The sequence below is a fragment of the Tiliqua scincoides genome, chromosome 4 (assembly GCF_035046505.1).
Source record: "Tiliqua scincoides isolate rTilSci1 chromosome 4, rTilSci1.hap2, whole genome shotgun sequence".
Classification (NCBI taxonomy): domain Eukaryota; kingdom Metazoa; phylum Chordata; class Lepidosauria; order Squamata; family Scincidae; genus Tiliqua; species Tiliqua scincoides.
In genome coordinates, this window is record NC_089824.1 from 185,011,911 (window position 1) to 185,037,943 (window position 26,033).

The following is a 26,033-nucleotide window of genomic DNA, read 5'->3' on the forward strand; positions in this document are numbered from 1 at the left end:
TTTTCAAGACAATCTCTGCATAATAGTATCCCGAACCTGTGAATTCTCAGATTAAAAAGAGCAAGAGAATTAAAAAGAACAAGCAAAATTATAGCTCAGCCTGTTAACCCAGAAGTAAACCCTATTAAGAACAGTGCTTGGAAATGAACTCAGAGAAGAAGGGGGTATGCTATCGTGCATCTCTCCAGTAACATCTATAAACACAAATTCACCATATTTCTTTTACCAGGCGTTACTGGGAAGACAAGTTGTTGACAATCACATGTTCCTTGTAATATTTAGTTCCAGATGCATTAAGATGTTAGCATAAAACTTGCATGGGTTTACTAATCTACTGCACAATATCAATGGTCAAAAGAACCTGATGTACAAATTCAGGGGTTGTTTATTTAGCTGCAATTATACAATAATGACATTTTGGTTCTGTTCATAAATTCATGTTATTTAAAAAGTGACAAAACTCACACCTCCAAAAAAGCTGCCAAGAGAGAAAGATTTGGCAATCTGAGTTTTTGGCCACTTTTGAAATCAGATGTTCAGGTACTTGTATGAGGGAAGGCTCTCTGAGTCATGAGGCCAAGCCAAAAAGTTTTTGGTGGGTCAGAGGCAACAGCCAAAGTCATTTACCCACCTATGGCATATAGCTAAAAATAAGATTGCAGGGAGAGAGAACAGAAACAGCCCTGCCCCTGGTAAGGGTATGATAACCAGCCACACACATGCACACTTTGATCAGTTGGAAACCCTAAGAAGAACCTACATGCAGCCCAATACTTTGTATCTTTATTTGGAAGAAAATCTTGAGTTCACTGAGCTCACTCTGGTCATTGCACGTACGCTCATTTGGAGAAGCTGCTAAACAGGAACAGAGCAAGAAAGAGGAAGAAGCCAGGGAATGTACAGATTGAGCCAGTGCAGTCAGAAAAACATCACATACAGCTACAACAGTTATTTTAAGCCACTGTTCATCATTTGTTGCACTGCCTGAAGCCAGAATGAGTTATCGGTCAGACACTATGAAAACAGCAAAACACCACTCAAATAGACTCCTGACTTCAAACTACTGCAAAGATCAAAGCTTAATAAGTTGCTATGACAAATTTTCAGAAACAGTGAACTGGAGGAAGGCAGTGGCTGCTGCAAGATCAGCACCCCTTTGGATCCTCCAGTGGAACAGCAGGCTGGAGAGGGCATCAGACAGATGGGTTGAGGCTCATCCATTCACTGCCGCTTCAAAGGTGCCACTCCATGCATCCATTTCCAGTCATGTCATGGCAAGGCAACTCCTGCTCAGTGGTAAAGGCAGTTTCAGATGTATTCTAAAGTTGCCAAGCTCTCCCCTTGGAAACTAATAATAAATGTCTATTTTAACTAGAACGCAACATACTATTATAATAGTAGCAAAATTATCTGATATAGTGTAGATCTAGACATGCACTGGACTTGCACAACAGTAGAATTCCAAGAGCCTTATTAATATTATGGCCTATGGCTACTGGTCTGGAATTGGGTGGATTCAGACACAGTACAAAACTATGGTTTAACTATGTGTTGAATAGCATCTTTCAGCCTTCTAATATAAGCCTTCTGTGTTAAAATGGACTTATAATGGCAAATGCATAAACTACTGAGATCATGCCAACTTCTATAACTTGAACATTCTAGGTTAAGTCTTTTCAGGGAACATGTGTTGGCAGCACTGTTGTGGCACACACCTGCCCCCAGCAGGACAATGGGTCCACAGACATTCTGCTGGGTTTTGCTTATACCTGCCCACGTAACTACAGATGAGGGGCCTCAGCTAGTGTGCCCTGACTTTGAATTACTCAATAGGAAGAGTAGACTCCCATGACAGAATGGATGATTGGAGAGCATGCACAGTGTGTGTACCCCTGCGGAGTTATTGGCAGGGAGAGAGAAGAGATACTACTGGACAACAAACTGTGTTAGTACAACAGCACTGCAAACAAAGTATCATTCTGAATTCCCAAGTTCTGCTTTCAGAGGGTGGTATTCAACACTGACTTAAAAGTTATATGCAACCAAGTATAACATATCCGTTACTTGAACACGAGCAAGAAATATGCCATTTCGTTTTGACAACAGATCGAACTGTTATACCAGCCTAAGAGCCTATTCTCACAGATGACTTGGGACTCAATCCTTTCCAACTTTTTAGCACCAATGCAACCACAATGCAGTCCTGAGGAAAAGGAACAAACATTCCCTTAACTTCAAGAGACCTCTGTGACTGCCCCCCTCCACTGCAGGATGCAGCGCACACCCCATTAGCATAGCTGCACTGGGGCTGAAAAATTGGATAGGATTGGGCCCTTAGAAACAAAGGTTCCCCACTTGATCTGCTTAATAATTTGTTAGTGCAGGAACACACACACATACACCCACCTTCTAATGTAAATTCCTTTAGCACAAGCACAATACAATTGTTAGTAACATTAAAATGAAATCAGACATTTAATACAGTATCCTAATCATTATTCCAATTTTAAGCATACTGTTTCCTATACTGAATTATAATTTTAATACAAGCAGCCAAGGTAAGGCAAAACAAGAATATCACAGATTGCAATATATAAATGAACTTGCAAACATTTCACATCTAAACAAGAACAAATCTAGTGTATATCCAGAGAGAACAAGAAAAAGAGGTACCAGTGTTGCTCTCTCTCTGAGGAAGCCCTACTGGTTCACCGAAGCATTGCAAGAGTGCCCAAGTGCTCCAGGTTTCATACATGACACATAGCTACAGGGACCGACTTTCCAGCTCTACCTGAATCCCTGCAGGGTCTCTGACTTCCATCATCTCTACAAAACACAATATTTAGTGCCTTAATTCAAGGCCAGGACTTCTGAGGGGTGTCAATGCTTAAGTTTACAAAACACAGCTCCAAACTGCATGTGTCCCATACTGGCAAGTTGAAACTATAAAAAACTTGTCGACAATTTGGTGAGAAGGAAGAACAGCCTACTTTCTGTGTCTAAATGAGCATGCAGCAGAGAGTAGGCAGTGTCCTTATGCTCTACCACTGCAGGCACCTTTGCCACAGCCCAACTCACAGCATACAAATGCTTGAAGTGATGGAATATGGGCAAATAAAGAGGGAGAAGAGTCAGCTCCCACTCAGCAGCATAGTCCTTTGAGATAAAATGTAGACCCTACCCTAATTTTAGACATAAACAGGGCAGACAGATGAACAAACATGGTTGTCCCACCACATTTGGTTCAACCCACAGGGAACATAAGCAAATCCTTGTGCTCATGTTTGAAAGGACCTCAAAGATATCATTAGTAGTGGTTTAACCTGATAAATGAAATTGTTTTGTATCAACATCGATCAGTGGAGCTGACCAGCATCGAAGCTTTAAGACTGAGATTGAGACCATGACATCATGCACAGAATTACAACTAAATATTTAGTTCTATTACCTCCAAGACCAAACTTGCAAAAATGGGAATTGTGAGACCTCCCTGTAGGGGAAGGGGAGGGCCCGCCCGGCCTTTCCAAGGGGGACCCCCTTGTGGAGGCCTCAGAACAGTTCACCAGAAGAAGGGGAGGTTGTGTCTCCCTCTTTGGGTTGGCAGCATTTGCCAGTCAGGAGCATGGGCTGCTAGCAGCAGATCTGCCTGCTCTTCTGACTCCCAACTGCCTTGTCATCCCTGGCCTCCAGGTTTATGTAGGGCAGACCCCTCCCCTTTGGCCCCTCCCCTTCCCTCACAGGGATAGTACAAAAAGGGCCTGTCTCTGAGACTGCCCTCCCCTGGGATTACCCCAACTCCCCCCTTCCTCTCTCTGTTTCCCTCTCACCTGGAGCTGCCAGGGTTGTTCCTGAGAGGGCTGCTGCCTCTGCTCTGGTCTCTGCCTTGGGGGTGGGTGGGCTGGTCTCTGCCCACCTGGGTCGTGTAGCTCTGCAAATGACTCTGGGAGGTCCAGCTGTGGGCTCCTGATGTCACAGCCAGGTGCCCTGCCCGGCAAGGCACGCCCTGGCTGGTTGGGCAAGGGAGTACTCCCCTTCCCCCCAAGATGGGGGAGGGGCAGTTGCCCAGCAGCCGAATGGCCTGCATCCTGTCTCCCCCCTCCCTCCTCCAAGGTGCAGGGGGCGAAGCAGGGGGTTCGGCACACAGCGTTCCTCTGCTGTGCCTTGCCGCCCACAGGAGTGCCCTGGCAGCGTATGGGGAGGTGGCCCCATGCTCCACCGGCTTCCTCCCTGATGCTCTGACCCAGAAGTCCTCTCCCTGGGTAAGTTGGGGACCTGCGGGAGGAGGAGAACCCCAACAGGCATCAAGAATAAGAAGTGTTGTGAATTCATCTAGACCCAGCACCTTCTTTGTACTCATATTCCCTACTGCTAACTTTATCAGTACCAACCTGGTATCAAACTGGAAATTTTCCTGGCCTCCCTACCATTATCTACCACAGTGAGCCACACTAGCATTTTAATGACACGCAGAGAAGGCTGTATGTTCTTATTTAGATTCTGTGCTTAACTCCACCCCTAGTTTCCCACTAGCACCAACCAACTCTTTTTAGAACTTCCAGTGTGGTCTGCATGCTTTCTATCTGATCCAACAGTTCTGAAAATTCCTTCTGGGTATTATCACCCTCTTCACATTCCTCCTTTCTACAGCTTGATCTTATGTTTCCATGGACAGATCCACCAGCACAGATTCAACTCCTGAGGGGAGTTGCTCTTACTACAGATCTCAAGTCAGTCCTAGTATAGAAGATTTTATAAATTGGAAGATAATTGCTTATTTTTTTCAAAATGGTCACATGCTGCATAACTAACACAGTTATAAGGTTAGTATCTCGTGGACTTACTTGTCAGGCGGCCTCACAATATGCCTGCATTTGCAATGGTTTCATCAGCAAGATTTTGGCCACATAATGGTACTGCTACTAACACATCTCTGTATGCTTTGCAAGAGACCCTACATCCCAAAACTGAAAAAGGGTCTATAGCACTACTTCATCTATAGCACATGCCAAAAGTCATAACATTCCATTTTCCCAACAGTGGCAAGGAAATGGATTCCTATTACCTCCTATGTATTGATATCTAGATTGTAAGCTCTATGGGACAGGGACCAATCCTCTCATTCTTTGTCATGTACATGCATGGTATAATGCCTAGATGAGGCAACAGTGTACAAAAATCCTGCCCTTGATGGAACCAACCCCTGCTGTGTGTTACTGCAGATATTAGCTTACATAAATCTAATAGTAAGCAAGGCACATTAGACTGTTTTTCTTTTAACAAAAATATTCACAGCCCTGGTGCCTAAGCTCCATGATTCTGGGTCTAATAAAAATTTATTAGCATCCAAGCTGAATAGCTTAGGCATTGTCCTGGTTAATCGAAAAATATTGATGGCTCAAATTCAAATCTGCCCATATTCTGTAAGGACATTAATGGGCAGAGACTAGACTTGAAAGAAGCATTTGCTTTGCTGCATGCTACAGCCACCATGCATCTTAGAGTCCACTGTCTTAGTAGCAAGAGAATGTTTCCATGGACAGATCCACCAGCACAGATTCAGACCCGTGGAGAGTCGCTCTTACTGCAGATCTCATCAGCCCTAGTACAGAAGTACAGCCCTAATGCAACAAGGGGATACATCTATCTAGACCACATTCTACATTCACCTCCACCAAGAAGTAGGTCCCACTGCTCTCCTGTAACACTGTGGAAATGTCTCAGGGCAGCACAGTTCAGCCAGATAAACCTTTTTCTTTTTCATTATCACAAAAACTTGTATGAGCATGGTAGCTTATGAATGTTTGAGAATATGTCCCACTGACTTCAGTGACATTTTCTTTCAAGTATCAAATACATAGATTCAAGCTGCATGTGAAAGCATTGAGCGCCAGGGTGGTGTAGTGGTCTGGGAATTGGACTTAGACCTGGAAGATCCAGGTTCAAATCTCTCCTCAGCCACGGGTGACCTTGGGCCAGTCACTTTCTCTCAGCCTCACCTACCTCACAGGTCTGTTGTGAGGACAAAAGGAGGGGAGCAGCTGTGTACACTGCCCTGAGCTCTTTGGAGGAAGGGCGGTATAAAAATGTGAAAAATAATAAATAAATGAATGTGTCATATGTTCCAAAACAACTAGTTCTTTGGATTTATTGTGAGCATCCTATATTGGTAAAGGGGTGTTCATAGGCAGAAAATACTAAACATGCAAGTCTCTTGCTGTACAGAAAGATTTGCTTCCACTACAAGAGCACCTGAATCTTATATTAGGATGGAAATATTCAACATTCCAGGTGATAGTTTCCATGTGATCATGCCAAACCAGTCTTTCAGAAGTAGAAGTCCTGGTGCAATTGCAATACTGTTAATACAGTATAACTATCTCACAAGGGTATTGCAAGAATGAAATGGAAAAGATCCCAGGTATGCCTTCCTGAACTGGAAGGTAGGAAGAATACAAACGTAAATTGAAAACCTTACTATTAGACTTCAGTAGGATAGATTCAGGTTACCTTTACTGCCATAAAGATGCAAAAATATGACTTTAAAAATCAAATTAAAAGTCCTCAACTATCTTGGATGACTGTTACAGTGGAATATACCATCCTTCTCTTAATGACTAATTTCAAAAATATTGCCACTTTAACAGTTAATTCAATATTTACACCCGCAAGGAGAAACCAAATTTCTTCTTGATCAGCCCAATCCTCTTTCTTTTTGAGGAGTTCCTTTAGGTAGGATAGAAGATCCTAGCCAAGTCTTCCAATAGCTCCCTCATCCCAAGTCCATACAGTAATAGCCCACTAGTGAACTAAGATCTATTGTGGTCTCATCAAAGTACGCACTTCTATACCAAGTTGAATATGCATGCTTAAAGCACTACCCAAGTCAGGTTTCCTAAAGCGATATAACAGTGATTATGTGCGGTCTACTGAAACTTTACAGATACTACCTCAGAATGAAGGGCTTTGATCACTCAGGTAATGTGCCTTGTAGCCTAGCTATTTGCTTCCCATGCTAAGCTTAGAAGCAAGTTATTTAAATAAATTGCAGTAGCTTACAAATACCCATGGTTTGAACTGAGCTGTTAGTCTGATGATTGAATTAATAAGACTACTTTCAAGAAAAGTAAAAAAGGAACTGAGATTGGCTACAGTTGCAGAGAAGATACCCACACTATTTTCTAAAAGTATTCCAGTACTGGGGGGGGGGGAGTTTCACAACTTCCTAGAAATTAACACGTTTTAGTATGTAGCATGTTTTATTTACAATATCTAGATCCTGCTTTTGAACAAGAACTTTACATGGAAGGAATAAAATAGTTCTGTCTTAAACAGCTGACAATCTTGAAACACACAAAGAAGACAGAAAGAAATGGAGGAAGAATATGCAATTATTTTACATGCATTGACTTGGGTTTAGCTGTAGAATCATGCTGGATCTTTCCCTGCCCTGTAGAGGGGCCTTCGTTTCTCACTCTGTTGCTGCCAGATGTAAATGTTTTAGGGTTTTTCTGTAATATATAGCCTATCCCACTTTCTTCTGCTCCTAGTAGCTTTGAAGTCTTGAAGAACTGTATGCTGTTCAACAGGACATAGACCAGAAACTGGTCACAAAAAATCTAAGGCACTGGTTCCCATCCTGTGGTCCAGGGAACACAGGTGGTTCGTGAGACCCTGAGAAGTGGTCTGCATAGTCTCAGGAAAAAAAAAGATTGCCTTTGATCACTTCCAGTGTGCTTCCCCACAGACAACCAGAGGGGGCAGAGAATGAACTGCCCGCAGCCAGTAACAAAAGCAGCAACCCACAAATCTTTCCTATAAATAAAAAAAATCTAATAAATCTTCTCTATTACAAGTTTAATTATATTTTTTGTGTGAAGGGGTGGTGGCTGCATGCAGGGCCCATGAGAGTGTGTACATGGGGTAATTTCTACCTGGGCCCCAAGGTCAAAAGGGGGGCCTAGGAGCCAAAAGAGCCCCCAGAAATTTTCTCAGATCTTATATTTTCTGATCTCACCCAAACTTGCTGCCTCCGTGGGATACTAGGTACACAGTGGCTGCAGCAAGTCACATGCGCTGGGCCAAGGAATGCATATATGGCACTCCTGAACAGTCAAATCTGGAGGAAACTGGCTTGCTACAGCAGCTCTTTTCTTGTGGATCTGCTTACCATGAGGGAGTGTATTAAGGACACAGTTGCAGGATTACTGGTACTGCAGAAGTATGTTTTGGTACACAAAGAACACTTTCCATTCTAGTGTGAACCTAACTATGGTGATCGAATTTTCTGCAGTATTTTCTATATTTAAAGAGTTTTAGAGTGTGTCTGGTTTTCTGTATTACTGTAACTAGCTGCTGACACTGTATGGACAGGTAGACCTGGGCTCCACATTGGGAACTAGTAGACTTAGGCTCCAAAGACTCTTCCTGCTGTTGCCACCCTCCCCATGCCCTGTTTCACTCCCTCTGTCACCATCCCCACTCTGTTTCAACCCCTCCCCCCTTTGGGAAGGGGCCCAAAACAAACATTGTACCCCCTGATAAATTTCCTCTTGGATGGCCTGGTTGCATATGGTCCATGCCAGTCCCAATTTTTGTCTCAGTGGTTCTCAGGCTCCTAACTGTTGGGAAGCACCATACAGATTCCACCATATCATACACATCTTGCCATACAGATTCAAGCATGGAAACCAGATTCATAGTATATTGTTATTTTCATATTACAAAGAAACATCATGAGTCAGGATGACTGATTCACTGTTGTAGTTCATTAACAGTCTAGACAACAAATTGGTACAGATTTACAATAGAAATATACCAAATCCTCAAGCACTCACTTCCGAAAATCCAGTTCATTCAAATATATTCTGAAGCACACGCCTACAGTAGATGCTCTTGACATTAACCTGACACCAATCAAGAGTAAATGATTCTCTTGCCATCAAGAAATTTAATGAACTTCTTGCTCAAGCACTTATTTAGTGATCTCTAATTTGTATATACTTGGTTGGCATCCTTTAGTCTCGGAAGACTATGGTGTCATGCTCTGAATGGTGGTTTTGGAACAGAGTGTCCTCTCCAGTGCGCGAAGCCTGGGTAAAGTAGGTATGGAAACACTTAGAATTGTTCCATTAACATGAAGCAAGAATATATACATAGTTTGTTACAGACTTTGAACAAATGTCTATACACTAGCTTACTGTTACTAGTTTAAAAACCTAAGACTTAAATATAGGACTGCAGTATTCTAGTAAGGGCATTTTGATATCATTTATCACATTTCTACCCCACCTTTTTCCCTGAAGGGGACTTAAGGCAGCATCTCACCTATGAAGATATTTACATAAACACAATACTGCAGTTTCATATATCACACATTTAATCATTCACAAGGGGCAGCAAATATGGCCAAAACCTATTACACTGGACTTCTAGTTAGAAATCTCAAGTTTAAATCCAAGTTTTGCTAGGCATCTTGAACCAAGTGTATCTTCAACCTACCACAGAGTCTTGGCCAGCTTAAGGTACTAGATGATGGTTGGCATTAGGTCCCCACTATCCAATTAGTGACACAGATTATACCATCAGGTCATGCATTTTAGAAACAGTGAAACTACATAGTTTCAAAAGCTATACAACTTTTCACTATGGATGTATTTTAAGAAGTTGATTGGTCTGAGGAAAAGCAAGTCACCTAGAAGCATGGACAAGTGTAAGAAAACTCAAATTCCCACACCTGATTTGTTTGGGGTATTAATTTTCCAAAAGAGTTAGAAGCACTAAATGTTTTCACAGTAACCATTCCAGAAGCTGTATTACTCTGAGCAGGAGTCGTAGGAGTTGGTTCAACACTTAAGATCTCAACATGTAAGGTTCCTAACCACTGAAAACCATGTCAAAACAGCTGCACAGCCACATAAGCTATGCAACAAGTGAGTTTCAGATTTTCAAATATGCCAGGAAGAAGTGTAAAGATAAACCATGTTTTTAGGATTTACTTCACAAGTTGTCTGGTTCTGGACTAGTGTCAACAGACATTCTGAGCATCTTTATATTTTAGCACAATAACACGTTCTAGGCATCTCTTATTTCTATGTTTTTTTTCCAGAAGATTGAAGCTTCAATAACATACCACCTAAATAGAGAAGCACCACTGCTACACAGTGCAAATCAGGTACCCACAATCAACAGGTTGGAGTTCAATCTCAATGACAGACTGATAAAAACTTTAATTCATCCCTTAACAAAAAGGGGTAATATTACAAACCAGTGTACCAGCAATTTCCAACCTTTCTCATCTCATGGTACACTGAAAAGGCACTAAAACTGTCGAGAAACACCATCAGGTTTTGGACAATTGACAAGGCACATGCTGCGAGCCGGAGGGGGGCTCACATCCCTCATCGGCCCTACTAATAAATGACCTTTCCCAAATTCCTGTGGCACGCCTGTGGACCACTCATGGCACACCAGTGTGCCACAGCACAGTGGTTGAAAAGGGTTGCTGAGTGTTCATGGAGTTGAAAAACAGAGCAAGTAGTTAAAAATAAGCATAAAAACAAGCACCATTAAGGACAGGGCCAGGCACGGATCAGTAGTTCTCTAGCAAAGCTGTTATCTTGTAAGGCTAAGCTGACAGATGTGAAAGGTAAGTACCTTCAACAGGTGGTTAACACACACATTATCATCATCATCATCATCATCATCATGAGCGATCACCTCACTTGGAAACTCAAACTTGCACAGGGAAGCCTCCAACTTTCCACCCCCCCCCCCCACAGCACCACATGCAACCATCCCCATCATCTGGACTGGGCCTGTCCTGCAGCAGCAGATGCTTTCAGGATGCTGCCCTTGGGACACAGGTAGGCACTGGCTTCTGCAGGTAGGAGAGCCTCAGACTACAATCCTATCCTCACTTTCCTGGGAGTAAGCACCATTGACTCTAATGAGACTTACTTCTGAGTAGACATGCATAGGATTGGGATCTGAGGCTGCAATCCACACTTTCCTGGGAGTAAGCCCATTGACCATAAAGAGACTTACTTCTGAGCAGGCACGCATAGGGTGGGCTCTGAAGTAGCAATCCTGTGCACCCCTTCCCCGGAGGAAGCCCCACTGACTGTAGTGGGACTTACCTCCGAGGAGGCAGGCACAGGACTGGGCTCTCAGCCGTGACTCGGGCGAGGACGGGCGAGGACAGCCCAGCCCAGCCCAACGCCCCCGCCGCCCGCGCGAAGGGAGGCTCGGCCCCCAGCCGCTCACCTCGCTTGCCGAGCCGCCCGCCGGCCCCGTCGCCAGAGCTTCCCCGCCGCCCCTTGTGCGGTTTCTCCCGCGAGGGGCGGCCAGGCTCGGAGTCGCCGCTGTCCGGGCGGTGCCGGTGCCGGTGGTGGTGCCGCCGCTCGCAGCGCGGGGCCTGCGGGGGGAGGCTGAGGGGGGAGAACGTGAAGAGCCCGGCCGTGGCGGAGGGGACGGCGGAGGCCGCCGAGAGGCCGGGGACGGCGATCGGCGGCGGCGGCGGCGGCGGCGGCGCCGGCTCCGCCTGAGCGGGCCCTACCGCGAGCGGCGGCTGGCTGAGCCGGACCCTCTTGCACCCCCCAGGTTCCCCGGGAGGGCCCTTCCGCTTCCTCCCCCCTCCCCTCGGGCGGCCGGGCCGGTCCCCGAGCGGGAGCGAGGGCGTCTCTTCCGCGCCCCGGGACACGGCGCGCACTGCAGCGACCTGCGCAGCCATTTCGCCGTCTCCCTCACACACATTTAAATGGCCCGAGCGCCAGCAGCCACGGCGCAGGCGCGTCCTGGGGCCCGCTGGGAATTGTGGTTCGAGCGAGCACGCCGGGACCTGTAGTTTTCGGCGGAGACGCGCGTGCGCGGCCACGGAGAGGCTGCCGGGAAAAGGAGTTTTCGCTTCGGCCCGGAGTAGTTCTAAGGCGAGAGGCGCGTGCAGAGAGTCACGCAGTGCGGCCTAATCACGTGGATCGCTGCTCACTCGCTGGGGGAGGGGGACCAACGGTCGTGCTGGGAGGCGCAGTTGCTTCCGCGCAGAGCCTTGCGTGGGGTTGAGGCTCGGCCCCCTCGGTCTGTTTGCAGTGCCGGCTTTAACGCCAAGCTGTAGGGTGGTTCCTGAGCAAGTACAGAGTGCCTTCCCTTCCCTCATGCACCCGAGGGGCTCTGGGGCAGGAGCTCATTGGGGGCGCAGGACTTGCTCATGTCACGCGCAGATTCAGAGACCTTCTTGAAAACGTCCCCTGAAGGGACTGAGAGGTCCCTTAAGAGCCATATTGTGGAGCCCACTACCAGGTGTGTCTACTCAGAAGTAAGCCCCATTCTAGTCAATGGGGTTACTCCCAGGAAAGTGTGGACAGGATTGCAGCCTCAGAGCCAATCCTATGCATGTGTACTTTGAACAGGCTACTATGTATATGCTTTTAAGAATGATAGTCAATGGGTCTTACTCCTGGGTAAGTGAGGACAGAATTGCAGCCTTTGGGACATTTGGGAAATTTTTTTTAAACAGATCAGCAACTGCTTGGGAGGGTTAAGAAGGTTCTTCTTTATTTTAAGTAATTTTTATACATATACTTATTGTAAACTTTTAATTTAATAAATTGATTTGATTGGATTTTGTCATAGGAGGGTTGTTAAATTTTACTGCTTGATCTTGTCACCAGTTGCTTGCCTGCCATAGGCTGCCCTGGGGCCAATGCCCCAAGCGCCAGCCTCTAGGGCCCTGTGGAAGCCTCTCTGAGGCTCCTGACAGGGCCGGAAACTGTACTTCTGGTTTGCCAGAAGCACAGTTTGTAGCCCTGGGGGACCTCACAGAACCTTCCCCAGAATGGGAGGAGATTGCGCGAGGCTCCATGAGCCTCTGGTGAGTAGGGGGGGCGGATTTCTGTACGAGGGGGGCAGTGATAGCCTGCTGGGGGCGCTGTCGCGGAGCTTTGCCCCTGGTGCGGGGCTGCGGAGGTCTGCGACTGTCACTCCTGGCCATGACATCACTTCCATGTTAATGACATCACTTCTGGTGAGTCCTGGCAGACTGTCGTTCTGGGTCCCAGTGCTAAAAAGTTTGAGAACCAGTGCTATAGATTGTTGCTCTTACCTACCTCCTGGTAATATTTCTGAATTTCAGTATGGTAGGCATCAATCAGCTGCTGTTCAGTGTGCATCGACTCCAAAAGTTCCAAATGCATTGCACTGTCTGTGCAGCTTGTACGGTCATACTTTCTGACTTGGATGTTTCAAGTTGGTCACCTCTGCCTGCGTCCAAATACAGTAGTTTCATTTCCAAAAAAAAAATCCAGGAAGGCAAAATAATGTGTTTTTAATAGGACAGCCACATAGCTAGTTTGCTTTGGAGTACCATGCAGTTCAGAATCTCCATGTGTGTCCAGTATAGTTTTGTGTAATCTGTAGATCAAGGCTAGTGAGGTCCTAAGCTTTTGGCCTGTAGCTTTCTCTGGTAGATCTTGAAAATGGATTTAACTGTAGTTGATGCATAGTATTCATGGCTCCTCTCCTAAAGAAATTGCAACCTTTTTCAGTCTACTGCTTCTCTCACAATTATAGAAACAACACCTTGGAGAGGAGTGTGTTTCTTTCTTTGTATTGCTTTACATATACAGACTCTTGATTTATTTTACCCTTTACTCATGCTCAAAGCTCGGTATGAGCACTGTACAATAAACACTCTCCATATTGGGGGCTGTGTGAGGCAAAAATACAGAACAGAACCCTCTCAGAAGCCAAATCTGAAGTTATTCCTGGAGAAATTCCTACATAAGAACATAAGAACATAAGAACAGCCCCACTGGATCAGGCCATAGGCCCATCTAGTCCAGCTTCCTGTATCTCACAGCGGCCCACCAAATGCCCCAGGGAGCACACCAGATAACAAGAGACCTCGTCCTGGTGCTCTCCCCTACATCTGGCATTCTGACTTAACCCATTCCTAAAATCTGCACTCCCCAAATATTTTTACACAATACCAAGCCACTAAAATCTCCAGGTTTACTTCCAATAATTTCCTGTAGATTATTGCTCATGCTTGTAGACATTCAAGCATTCAAGTAGTCTGCATTCAAGTAGACCTGGAGTTGTGGCAACCATGGGGAACAACTGCACAAACTTATGTGTGTGTGTTGGCAACCTTCAGTCTCGAAAGACTATGGTATCGCGTTCTGAATGGTGGTTCTGGAACAGCGTCTAGTGTGGCTGAAAAGGCCAATTTGGGAGTGACAATCCCTTCCACACTGGGAGCAAGTGCAGTCTGTCCCTGGTCTGTCTCCCTGGCTATGGACCTTCCTTCTTTGCCTCTTTGCCTCAGACTGTTGGCCAAGTGTCTCTTCAAACTGGGAAAGGCCATGCTGCACAGCCTGCCTCTAAGCGGGCCGCTCAGAGGCCAGGGTTTCCTACTTGTTGAGGTCCACTCCTAAGGCCTTCAGATCCCTCTTGCAGATGTCCTTGTATCGCAGCTGTGGTCTACCTGTAGGGCGCTTTCCTTGCACGAGTTCTCCATAGAGGAGATCCTTTGGGATCCGGCCATCATCCATTCTCATGACATGACCGAGCCAACACAGGTGTCTCTGTTTCAGCAGTGCATACATGCTAGGGATTCCAGCACGTTCCAGGACTGTGTTGTTTGGAACTTTGTCCTGCCAGGTGATGCCGAGAATGCGTCGGAGGCAGTGCATGTGGAAAGCGTTCAGTTTCCTCTCCTGTTGTGAGCGAAGAGTCCATGACTCGCTGCAGTACAGAAGTGTACTCAAGACGCAAGCTCTGTAGACCTGGAGCTTGGTATGTTCCGTCAGCTTCCTGTTGGACCAGACTCTCTTTGTGAGACTGGAAAACGTGGTAGCTGCTTTACCGATGCGTTTGTTTAGCTTGGTATCGAGAGAAAGAGTGTCGGAAATCGTTGAGCCAAGGTACACAAAGTCATGGACAACCTCCAGTTCATGCGCAGAGATTGTAATGCAGGGAGGTGAGTCCACATCCTGAACCATGACCTGTGTTTTCTTCAGACTGATCGTCAGTCCAAAATCTTAGCAGGCCTTGCTAAAACGATCCATGAGCTGCTGGAGATCTTTGGCAGAGTGGGTAGTGACAGCTGTATCGTTGGCAAAGAGGAAGTCACACAGACATTTCAGCTGGACTTTGGACTTTGCTCTCAGTCTGGAGAGGTTGAAGAGCTTTCCGTCTGATCTGGTCTGGAGATAGATGCCTTCTGTTGCAGTTCCAAAGGCATGCTTCAGCAGAACAGCGAAGAAAATGCCAAACAATGTTGGTGCAAGAACACAGCCCTGCTTCACGCCACTTCGGATGTCAAAGGGGTTTTATGTGGAGCCATCGAAGACAACAGTGCCCTTCATGTCCTTGTGGAAGGATCTGATGATGCTGAGGAGCCTGGGTGGACATTCGATCCTGGGGAGAATCTTGAAGAGGCCGTCCCTGTTGACCAGGTCGAAAGCCTTCGTGAGATCTATGAAGGCTATAAAGAGTGGCTGTCGTTCCCTGCATTTCTCCTGCAGTTGTCTAAGGGAGAATACCATGTCAGTGGTGGACCTGTTGGCTCGGAATCCGCACTGTGATTCTGGATAAACGCTCTCTGCAAGTTCCTGGAGCCTCTTTAGTGCAACTCGGGCAAACAACTTTCCTACAATGCTAAGGAGAGAGATGCCACGGTAGTTGTTGCAGTCACCCCTGTAGCCTTCGTTCTTGTACAGCATGATGATGTTTGCATCCCTCATGTCTTGAGGTACTCCACCTTCTCTCCAGCAGAGACAGAGGATTTCATGCAGTTCAGTGACTATGATCTCTTTGCAGCACTTTAGGACTTCAGCAGGGATGCTGTCTTTTCCAGGTGCCTTGCCAAAGGCAAGGGAGTCCAGGGCCACGTGAAGTTTTTCTAGGGTTGGTTCACTGTCAAGCTCCTCCAGCACAGGCAGGCACTCAATGTTGTTCAGCGCTTCTTCGATGACTACATTTTCTCTGGAATATAGCTCAGAGTAGTGCTGCACCCAGCGTTCCATCTGCTGCACCCGATCCTGGATGACCTCGCCTGTGGCAGACTTCAGAGGGGCAATTTTCTTCTGTGTTGGACCTAGGGCCTGCTTGATACCGTCATACATCCCCTTGATGTTGCCTGTGTCAGCTGCTATCTGTATCTGGGAGCAGAGCTGGAGCCAGTAGTCGTTAGCACATCTCCTGGCAGTCTGCTGGACTTTGCTGCGAGCAGCTCGGAGGACCTGCAGGTTGCGCTCACTGGGACAGGCCTTGTATGCTGCTTGAGCTCTCCTCTTTTCCTCAATGACTGGTGTCAACTCCTCAGAGTGGGCTTCAAACCAGTCTGCCGTCTTGTTGGTCCTCTTGCCAAATATGGACAAGGCGTTGTTGTAAACGGCATTCTTGAAATGTTCCCATCTGTTGGATGCGTTTGCATCGGCTGGGCCTGGAAGAGATTCCTCAAGCGCTCATGCAAATTCCTCCACTTTTCTCTGATCCCGGGTCTTGCTGGTATCAATGCGAGGTCTTCCTTCCTTTTTCGTGTGGTACAGTCGCTTTGTTTGCAGTTTCACTCTGCTACACACCAGGTTGTGGTCAGTGTCAGTGTTTAAGTATAGTTTAAGAATATTTACCTGTTTTTTTGTCTATTCAGAAAATATTAATGTTGAACCCTTCAAATGTAGCCAGATCTGTAGGCCAGTTACTTCTCACAGTTTAACCAGTGTTTTTGTGAGGATACAAAAGGGGTTGAGGAAATAATGTGTCTGGCACTCAGAGCTCCCTGGAGGGAAGCAATTCAAATTTGAACATAATTCTTTGGTGGGAAGGAGAGAACACTGAGGACAAATTTGAACCCAAATAAAAGCCCCCTAGGCCAAGCCTGCCTCTCTACACCAACTTTGGCTGCATTCCTAACCAGTTTTCCAGCACTAACATAAGGGCAATGCAACTCTGAGGTAAGGGAACAAACATTGCCCTACCTTGAGGAGGCCTTCATGACTGCCCCTCAACTGCAGGATGCAACAAATGCCCCAGTGGCACAGCTATGCCAGTGCTGGAAAGTTGGTTAGGATTGTGCCCTTTTTCATACTAGACTGTTCTAAAGGGAAGGGGGAATCTGCTCTTTAGAATTTTGTCTCTGTAGAGCAAGGGTGCCCAAACCCCGGCCCTGGGGCCACTTGCAGCCCTCGAGGTTTCTCAGTGCGGCCCTCAGGGAGCCCCCAGTCTCCAATGAGCCTCTGGCCCTGTGGAGATTTGTTGGAGCCCGCATTGGCCTGATGCAACTGCTCTCGGCGTGAGGGCGATTGTGAGGGCACTGGTACTATACTTGGTAAGAGTGTTTTGACAGGGAGAAATAGTTCCCTGTAAAAATATATACATTTTTAAAAGCTATTTCACAGCCCCACCTTTGTACACAAAGGTATAGCAAGAATACCAGAAAGAGGTGTGTAAAACACAAGGCGTAAGCTTTTGGCCACAGGGTAGAAACAGTTTTGCAAATAATTAGGGCTGCTGTTGCTTGTGTTGTCTGTAATTACTGACAGACTTCCTTTACTTCCTGCTCATGTCAAATATAAATTGGTCCAGTGGGTTTTGAAAGTGTTATTTGTTGCAAGGATAAATGGTTCCCCCCCCCCAATTAGTGTGGTATATGCCTGGTAGCAGATGTTTGGAATCTGTGTTTCTTCCAGTAGTGCTCTTGGTGTGTATTTTAAGTTCTGCCCTAGTTATCTCTGCAAGTGCTGCAGTTCAATCCCTTCATCCTCGAGCTGTCAGTGTTCAACTTGGGGCTGTAGCTTTCCCTAAGCAGCAATCGCTCCTTTTCATGGTAGATATTTGCTCTGCCAGCTTAAAGCAGTGCAAAGCTCTGGTGTTTCTCAGATGGCTCCAGAAAGCTTTTGAACGGAACAGATTTCCTGTATTTACTAAAGGACAACAGCAGCATTCAGGCTGATAAACTAGGTCACTCCAATATTTCTGTTAATCGTTAGTAAAAGGAATTCTATGGTTCTTTATTTCACAAAACAGCTAGTTTGTTGACTGGAGTGCAGACAGAGTAAAAGGATGAGTCTGTCAGATATGATTCAATGACTGTGAGACCCTGCTTCTTTCCAAGCCTGTTTCATTAAGTATTATGCAGCATGAGGCATTTGCATTATTTAAGCCAAATTATAGGGTCATCCAGTATATATCTACTCAGAAGTGATGGAGTTAACCTATAAAGTTCTAAGGACCACTTTCCTCTACTAGAAACTGCCTACCTCAAAGTCAGCTGGAAGGATCCTTCTGCAAGTCCCAGCAGAACTATGGCTGGCAGCAGCACAAAAGCAAGCCTTCTCTATGTTGTCATCCAAGCTGCAAAACTGCCTCCAGATGGAAAGGGCAGTGCCACTCCTGTCATAAGTTTGGCACCAGCTAAAGACTCTCTTGTTCTGTATAGCCTTGCCCTCACAAGTAGTTCAATTGTTGCTATTTATGGTTTCATTTACCCAAGGTGGATGCCCACATATTTTCCAACAAAAGGAAAATATGAGATATAATTCTTTTAACAAAATAAGAGGGAACTGTAGAGAAATGTCTTCTAGTACATAGATCATGATTCAAATAAATGAGACATACTGGTACATAGAGACTACTTCTAGACACCCACAGGAAATTGCACCATCTTTTATTGAGCTCTGATTAGCAGAAAAGATTCAAAACACAAGCCTGAGCAATCTTGCATAACCATGCATACAGGAAAAAAGAAAAATCTGTTTGATTATTCCCAAATCAGCACCTAACTCCAGGTTTTATTTTAAAATTCATCTCAGCTAAGCATGTTTAATTAAATGGTTCATGGCAAAATTAAAAATGCAACATATCTGTGAGCTGAGTAATTACAAAAATCAAGATTTGTACTTAAGTTGTACTTAAGTTGTACAACTTAAGTTGTAAGGAGGATGCTGAAACAGTTGGCAAGCTCTTTTTCTGGGTATTTGAATGCCATGATTCTTATTAGTGTTCACCTAAATGAAAAGTTCTTTACATAGATAGAGCATAAATTACACCTTGATTATTGCTGGGAGTGTGTGTGTGTATGGGGGGGGGGTTTCCATTGCTTTCTCAAAATGAAAGAGACATTGAGTAAGCAAAAAGAAAACACTAACATGCAGCACATAAGGGCAGCCCATCCATTAGATGAGGTGGTGCCTAGGAGGGGTGATAAACTGAAATCTTGTGCTGTTTTCTGAAGGAGAAAAATAAATCACTTGGTATATCTAAATACAGGGGTCTCCAAGCTTGTGGGTGCCACAGGAATTCTGAGAAGGGAGGTCCACAAAATGGACAGCATGGGGGTAGGACAAGGTATATAATAAGATTTTACACTTTCCATCCATTCATCTATTGCTATTTATGCATCTTTCACTGCTGCCACAGTGTGCTCTCCTTGCCTCACCCTCTTCTATTCTCTGCTGCTCTTTGAAACCCTACTTGGGTCAGTGTGTGTTTGTGTTTGGAGAATGAAAGAGAAGAGTAGGAACTGCTGGCAAGAGGAGTGCTTCACCTCCCTGACCTCCATGCTTTCTCTTTCAGACAGGAGAATTTATTTTTAATTCATTAACCACCCTTCTTCCAAGGAGCTCAGGCTGGTGTACCTGGCTTTGTGCTTCTCTCCTTTTATTCTCACAACAATCCTGAGATAGAGATTAGGCTGAGAGCTGATGACTGGCCCAAGGTCATTCAATAAACATCATGCCTCAGCCTAGATTTGAACCTGGGTCTTCCTAACCCAAATCTAACATTCTAATCACTCCAGAGGCACATTTCTTCCATCCAGACCTAAATGAGGCACCTTTGCAGTACTTGACCCTGGAAGCCATTTTTTGTCCCTTCCTCTGTTGTTTTCCGGGGTCTCCTTTAGAATATGAGTTATTTGAGACAGGAAACGGTCTCATACTTTTCTCTTGTAAAACACTTTGAAAACTCTTAGTTTAAAAGTGGTGTTTAAATATATTGGATGGATGACGGTCCAATCCTAAACTGCTGGTTGCGCTGGGAATGCTGCAGCACCAAAATGGCTGCCATGGCATCCTGTGCGCAACAGAGCAGCGTCACAGGAAGTTAAGTAGCCCCACAATGGGGCTACTTGAGTCTGTGACAGCCCTTGGGCTGCTGTAGAATCAAAACCACGCAGCTGGACATGGAGCTCAGGATCCAGTGGAGCTGAGCTCCAACAGTTCCACCTCGTCCCGCTCCCTCCCCCTCCCCCCTGCATGCCTCCTCCCCGCCTCCCCCCATACCTCCTACCTCTCCGCCGCCAGGCAGTTCAGGCAACTGTGGAGCACCTATGTTCCTAGCTCTGGCACTTCACCAGCACTAAAGGCTCACAAACGTACTTTATGGCACATTTGCGACAGTATGTGCCGGCAGTAAGCCAGCGCACACTGTTTGGGATTGGGCCCTGAATCACTGGATCTGCAAGAATGTTCTTAGAGCTGCAAGAATTCATCCATGGTGCAGGATGGGTGCAGATCCATGAGTCTTTCACCCCTGCATTTGCAGACTTAGCTTATCTTGAGCAGTGAGGAGCCCCATGTCTGTTTCCTCTGCCACTCTGCCCTGCCCACGTTAAATAGCTGTCCCTTACTGAATATGTAGTTTAATTTCTTACACCTCTTGGATTATCTGAGGCTGTGAGTGCCAAAGTAAAGGTGACATGGTTAGCAATTCAGATAACCACCCCATTCACACGTAAAGTGAGGAGGTCTTTTTTTGGCAGTAGGAGGAGAACAAGAATGCAGAATCTTCCGTGTTTACCTTCCTGTACCCTATTCCCTAGTCACCTTCAAGCATACCATGTGCTCAAACCCAACTAGATATAGTTTGCAAGGCTCATATTTGCATAGAATTGTTGGTCACCTTCACACCGTTAGAGAGTTTGGCGCTTCTTCCCTGTAGCATGATCTCATGTCACTGGGAGGTGTATGTTAATACTCCAGAATTGATGGGGATGGGACAATTATATCATCTTCATACCCTGTCAGGGGTGAGACTACTGATCAGATAGGAGAGGCTCATCTACTGAGTCTTGCTCACAGGTCTGAAGTGTTCACAGATACTCCCTAGTGGCATGTACTTGCACCTGAGGAAACCTATGTGCATTCACGTTCACATGCAACTGTGAGCAGAGGGAGACTTTTGTCCATAGCAGTAACTATTTCTATACCGGATCATTCTCACTTTACAGCAAAAAAAGTTATCAGAGTGATAAATACAATAGGAGTGTGCCTGTAAACAGTTGGAGTGTCATTTTCTTGTCTGACAGACTGTAGGAGATATGGAAAGCATTCCTCTCCTCCTTGCCAATGCAGCTCGTTTCATTGTGAATGTGACTGGAATAGATGAAAACCTTACAATGATAGCAAGCACTCTTTGTGTTACATAGATACATATTAAATCCTATAGTAAAAGAACCATGCAGATATACCCCAAATTAAATAACCTGCCTAAAGATTTTCACATATACCCCCTCCCACATTTGCATTCCTTACTCATTTTTGTTTGTAATTCAAATGAGTCCTTGACCTACATGGCTGACTTAAAAGAAAAATTGAAGTAGAAACTAGTCCCTTATCTGTCAGTGTTCTGAGTATTTGAACTGGGAAGTAGCTGTTGAAAACACTAAGTATGCCATTAAAACTTAGTACTGTATAATGTTTTTGTATAGTGCCAATGGTGGTGTTCGGCATATTTGAGATAAATATGAGACGTGCAGCTCTTTAATTTCACAGAAATACAAATGATACAAACATTAACTGCCAACTCTGGGGGGGGGGGGTGGTTGGCCATCTAAGTGCACTTTCTCAATATAAATACAATCTCTCACAGGCCCCTCTTGCATAATGTGCCTTACGCAGTTTGCGTAGCACATTTTGAACATTATTGCTGTTTTATGGAAAATTACTTATGTTTAAAAATGAGGTAACCAAATTTGCTTGCTACTTATCATTATGGGTAGAACACCTGAGGATGCCAAGCTCTTAGTTGTTACACACTGAAAACCACAGTATGCCAATAAAGCCAAAGTGCTTGCAAGTCTATCAGCCATTGTCTGGTGTCTGCAGTGTTCATGTTATGGCCTACAAAAGGTACATTGCAGCTTAGGGTATATTTCAAAAAGCACAAGGACACTAGGAGGAGAGCACTAGGACTTGAAATCTTCATATGAATGTCACTCATAATACCAGAACATATGAAAGTAATAAATAACAGTGTCTCTCAGCTTAAATAAGATTACTGTACATTAATTATTGAGATACCTCACCATAGCTTTCCTCCATATATCTTGGGCTGGAGGCAACACCTACAAGTTAAAAGGTCGGACACTTGAGCCACAACACTTCTCTTTCTAGAATACAACACACTTGGCTGAACAGCCAGTCTACTGCTGCAATGAAAGTGGGAGCAGGAACTGGGCAATACTTGATTTTCATTTACTCTGGATGCCATCCAAGTCAGTTAGGTTGATAAGGTTGCATTGTGTTCAGTCTACATAGGACCTATATGCTATCTTTTTGTTTATCTTGATAATCCTGTTGTGAAGGATGTTGACAAAGGCAGAAGACCATGGCAGGTGTACAGCGCCAGTGACCAAGGGCATGTAGAAATTTCTACTAAATGTTCCAGGTTGGTGGTGGATCTCTTGGACCTCTGGGTTTTGAAAATCTACTTGCAAAACCTGGGATACAAACCAAGATATTATACATTACTCATACAGTTTTATGAATTTAGTATGTGAAAGAACATGAGTAATATTAAATCGCTTATTAGCTTGATTATCATTCTTATGTATACACACTAATCATAACTAATGTCAAGTGAGTCTGAGGAAGCATAAACATACATAATGTATTACATTCCCAAACCACTTCCTTTGGAGCAGCCTTGTTTGAAAGCACTTACTTCTGCAAAGTAAGCATTTTAAAGCATGTAGTAATAAATGTAGAATACCAGACACCATCAAGCATCATTTATTTACCTAATTTGAGACTTACGTCAATAGTTCTTTTAATCTTTGCAAAGCAAGAACAACAGAATGCAACAGTATGTATGTCAGTAATGGACTGGTGCCCAGAGAGACAACTACTGACACTTACTGATGTGGCATCTTGTATGGCAATTGGGATATTTTTAAGGTTATGCCAAATATTCACCAATGAAAACTTTGGGGGTAAAAGGGGAGTTCTCAATGTTTCCGGGGGGGGGGGGGGACACTTCCATTGTATCTACTGTATTTCACTTTTCCACCATTCACAAATTGTTGTTCTTTGTTCATGTAGTTCCTTCACATAAAACCATTTCCTGGTTTGCGAAAACCATGCAATGAAGAATGAAAGAAGTGGATGGTAATTTATGTTCCTTTTTAATGAGTGATCAATGTGGCTCATATCCATGAATGGCAGGAGGCAGCAGCAGAGTCAGGGTGAAGGGCACCCAAAATCCACTTTCTCTTCACCACCTGTCATCTGCCACTGATGCAAAACTACATCAGCTTGCTTCATTGCTGGACTAGTCCTGCACAGTGCTACAGAACCAATCAGCTATGACTATATAACAATATCCCAAAACCAATTGAGGGTAAAAGCAGGACTAGCTTCATGACACCATGTGGCCAAAATCTGAAGCACTGTCCTAATATTTTGAATGGGTTTTGAGGAGGGAACAGCATTTTAAGTAAACATTTTTACTTATCTGTTCACTTCTTCCCAAGAAATTGCCAAAATGGGGTATAGTGTGTGTGTAAGTAAATAATCATGTAATGCATCTTTCCGCCTCAGCAGAGACCTCAGCTGATTTCCGTCCTGCATTGCTGTCTTCAGTACTAACCTCATTGGAGCACAATGTACTACACTCGCAGTAAAGACTGAGGCTTTGCCTCACAGTGCAGGTATTACTGTCCATTCCAGGGTGGGAAATCTATTGTCGGCATAGGATCAGACACCCCAACAGGAGATTGTACAGGTGTTTTTTATTATTAGAAACTCCATAATTGGGGTCTCCATTTTTTTTCTGACGCTTGACAAGCAGTCTGATTTTCAACAATATTCAAATTGTCAAAGCATGTACAAATGCTTTTATGCAAATGCCCAAAGAGCAAAGATGGGAGAACTGGAATGTCTGGTGACAAGGAAAAACATTGACATGGTGGACATAACGGAAACCTGGTGGAATGCGGAGAATCAGTGGGATACCGCAATCTCGGGCTATAAACTCTACAGGAGGGACAGGGAGGGGCGTGTTGGAGGTGGGGTGGCCATTTATGTTAAGGAAGGGATAGAATCCAGCAAAGTAGAGATTGAAGGTGGGTCCGACTCCATAGAATCTCTATGGGTTAAATTACCAGGCCTGAGGAGTGACGCAATACTGGGAGTGTACTATCGTCCTCCAGACCAGAAATCGGATGGGGACCTTGAAATGAGGAAACAGATCAGGGACGTGACAGGGACAGGGTTGTAATCATGGGGGACTTCAATTATCCTCATATTGACTGGGTCAATTTGTGTTCTGGTCACGATAAGGAGACCAGATTTCTTGACATACTAAATGACTGTGCCTTAGAGCAGCTAGTCATGGAGCCCACCAGAGGACAGGTGACTCTGGATTTAATATTGTGCAGTACTCAGGACCTGGTTAGAGATGTCAATGTTACTGAGCCATTGGGGAACAGTGATCATGCTGCGATCTGTTTCGACGTGCACGTAGGGGGAAGAATACTGGGCAAATCTCTCACAAAAACCCTTGAGTTCCAACAAGCGAACTTCCCTCAAATGAGGAGGCTGGTTAGAAGGAGGTTGAAAGGGAAGGTAAAAAGAGTCCAGTCTCTACATAGAGCATGGAGGTTGCTCAAATCAACAGTAATAGAACCCCAGCGGAAGTGTATACCACAAAGGAAGAAGGGCACAACTAAGTCCAGGAGGGTGCCTGCATGGCTAACCAGCCAAGTTAGAGAGGCCGTAAAGGGCAAGGAAGCTTCCTTTCGTAAATGGAAGTCTTGCCCTAATGAGGAGAATAAAAAGGCACATAAACTGTGGCAAAAGAAATGTAAGAAGGTGATACGGGAGGCCAAGAGAGACTATGAGGAACACATGGCCAGCAGCATTAAGGGGAATAATAAAAGCTTCTTCAAATATGTTAGAAGCAGGAAACCCACCAGAGAAGCTGCTGGCCCTCTGGATGGTGAGGGAGGGAAAGGGGAGATAAAAGGAGACTTAGAGATGGCAGAGAAATTGAATGAGTTCTTTGAATCTGTCTTCACGGCAGAAGATCTCGGGCAGACACTGCTGCCCGAACGGCCCCTCCTGACCAAGGAATTAAGTCAGAGAGGTTAAAAGGGATGTTTCAGACCTCACTGATAAATTAAAGATCAATAAGTCACCGGGCCCTGATGGCATCCACCCAAGAGTTACTAAGTAATTGAAGAATGAAGTTGCTGATCTCTTGACTGAAATATGCAACTTGTCCCTCAAAATGGCCACGGTGTCAGAAGATTGGAGGATAGCAAGTGTCACTCCTATCTTTAAAAAGGGAAAGAGGGGGGACCCGGGAAACTATAGGCCGGTCAGCCTAACATCTATATTGGGTAAGATGGTGGAATGCCTCATCAAAGATAGAATCTCAAAACACATAGATGAACAAGCCTTGCTGAGGGAGAATCAGCATGGCTTCTGTAAGGGTAAGTCTTGCCTCACAAACCTTTTAGAATTCTTTGAAAAGGTCAACAGGCATGTGGATGCAGGAGAAACCGTGGACATTATATATCTGGACTTTCAGAAGGTGTTCGACACGGTCCCTCACCAAAGGCTACAGAAAAAACTCCACAGTCAGGGAATTAGAGGACAGGTCCTTTCCTGGATTGAGACCTGGTTGAAGACCAGGAAACAGAGAGTGGGTGTCAATGGGCAATTTTCACAATGCAGAGAGGTGAAAAGCGGTGTGCCCCAAGGATCTGTCCTGGGACCAGTGCTCTTCAACCTCTTCATAAATGACCTGGAGAC

At 45.1% G+C, this 26,033-nt stretch overlaps 2 protein-coding genes across 2 annotated transcripts in view; both read right to left on the minus strand.

Annotated features, from left to right (window-relative positions):
* Window positions 1-11,733, minus strand: part of RSBN1 (round spermatid basic protein 1) — a 33,886-nt gene extending 22,153 nt beyond the window's left edge. The window contains exon 1 of the mRNA XM_066624175.1: window positions 11,263-11,733. Within this exon, the coding sequence (XP_066480272.1) occupies window positions 11,263-11,728 (466 nt within the window). The 5' untranslated portion in view covers window positions 11,729-11,733. The remainder of the gene's footprint in view (window positions 1-11,262) is intronic.
* A 10,818-nt stretch (window positions 11,734-22,551) lies between these two features.
* PTPN22 (protein tyrosine phosphatase non-receptor type 22) overlaps window positions 22,552-26,033 on the minus strand; it is a 45,956-nt gene continuing 42,474 nt past the window's right edge. The window contains exon 21 of the mRNA XM_066625249.1: window positions 22,552-22,717. Within this exon, the coding sequence (XP_066481346.1) occupies window positions 22,653-22,717 (65 nt within the window). The 3' untranslated portion in view covers window positions 22,552-22,652. The remainder of the gene's footprint in view (window positions 22,718-26,033) is intronic.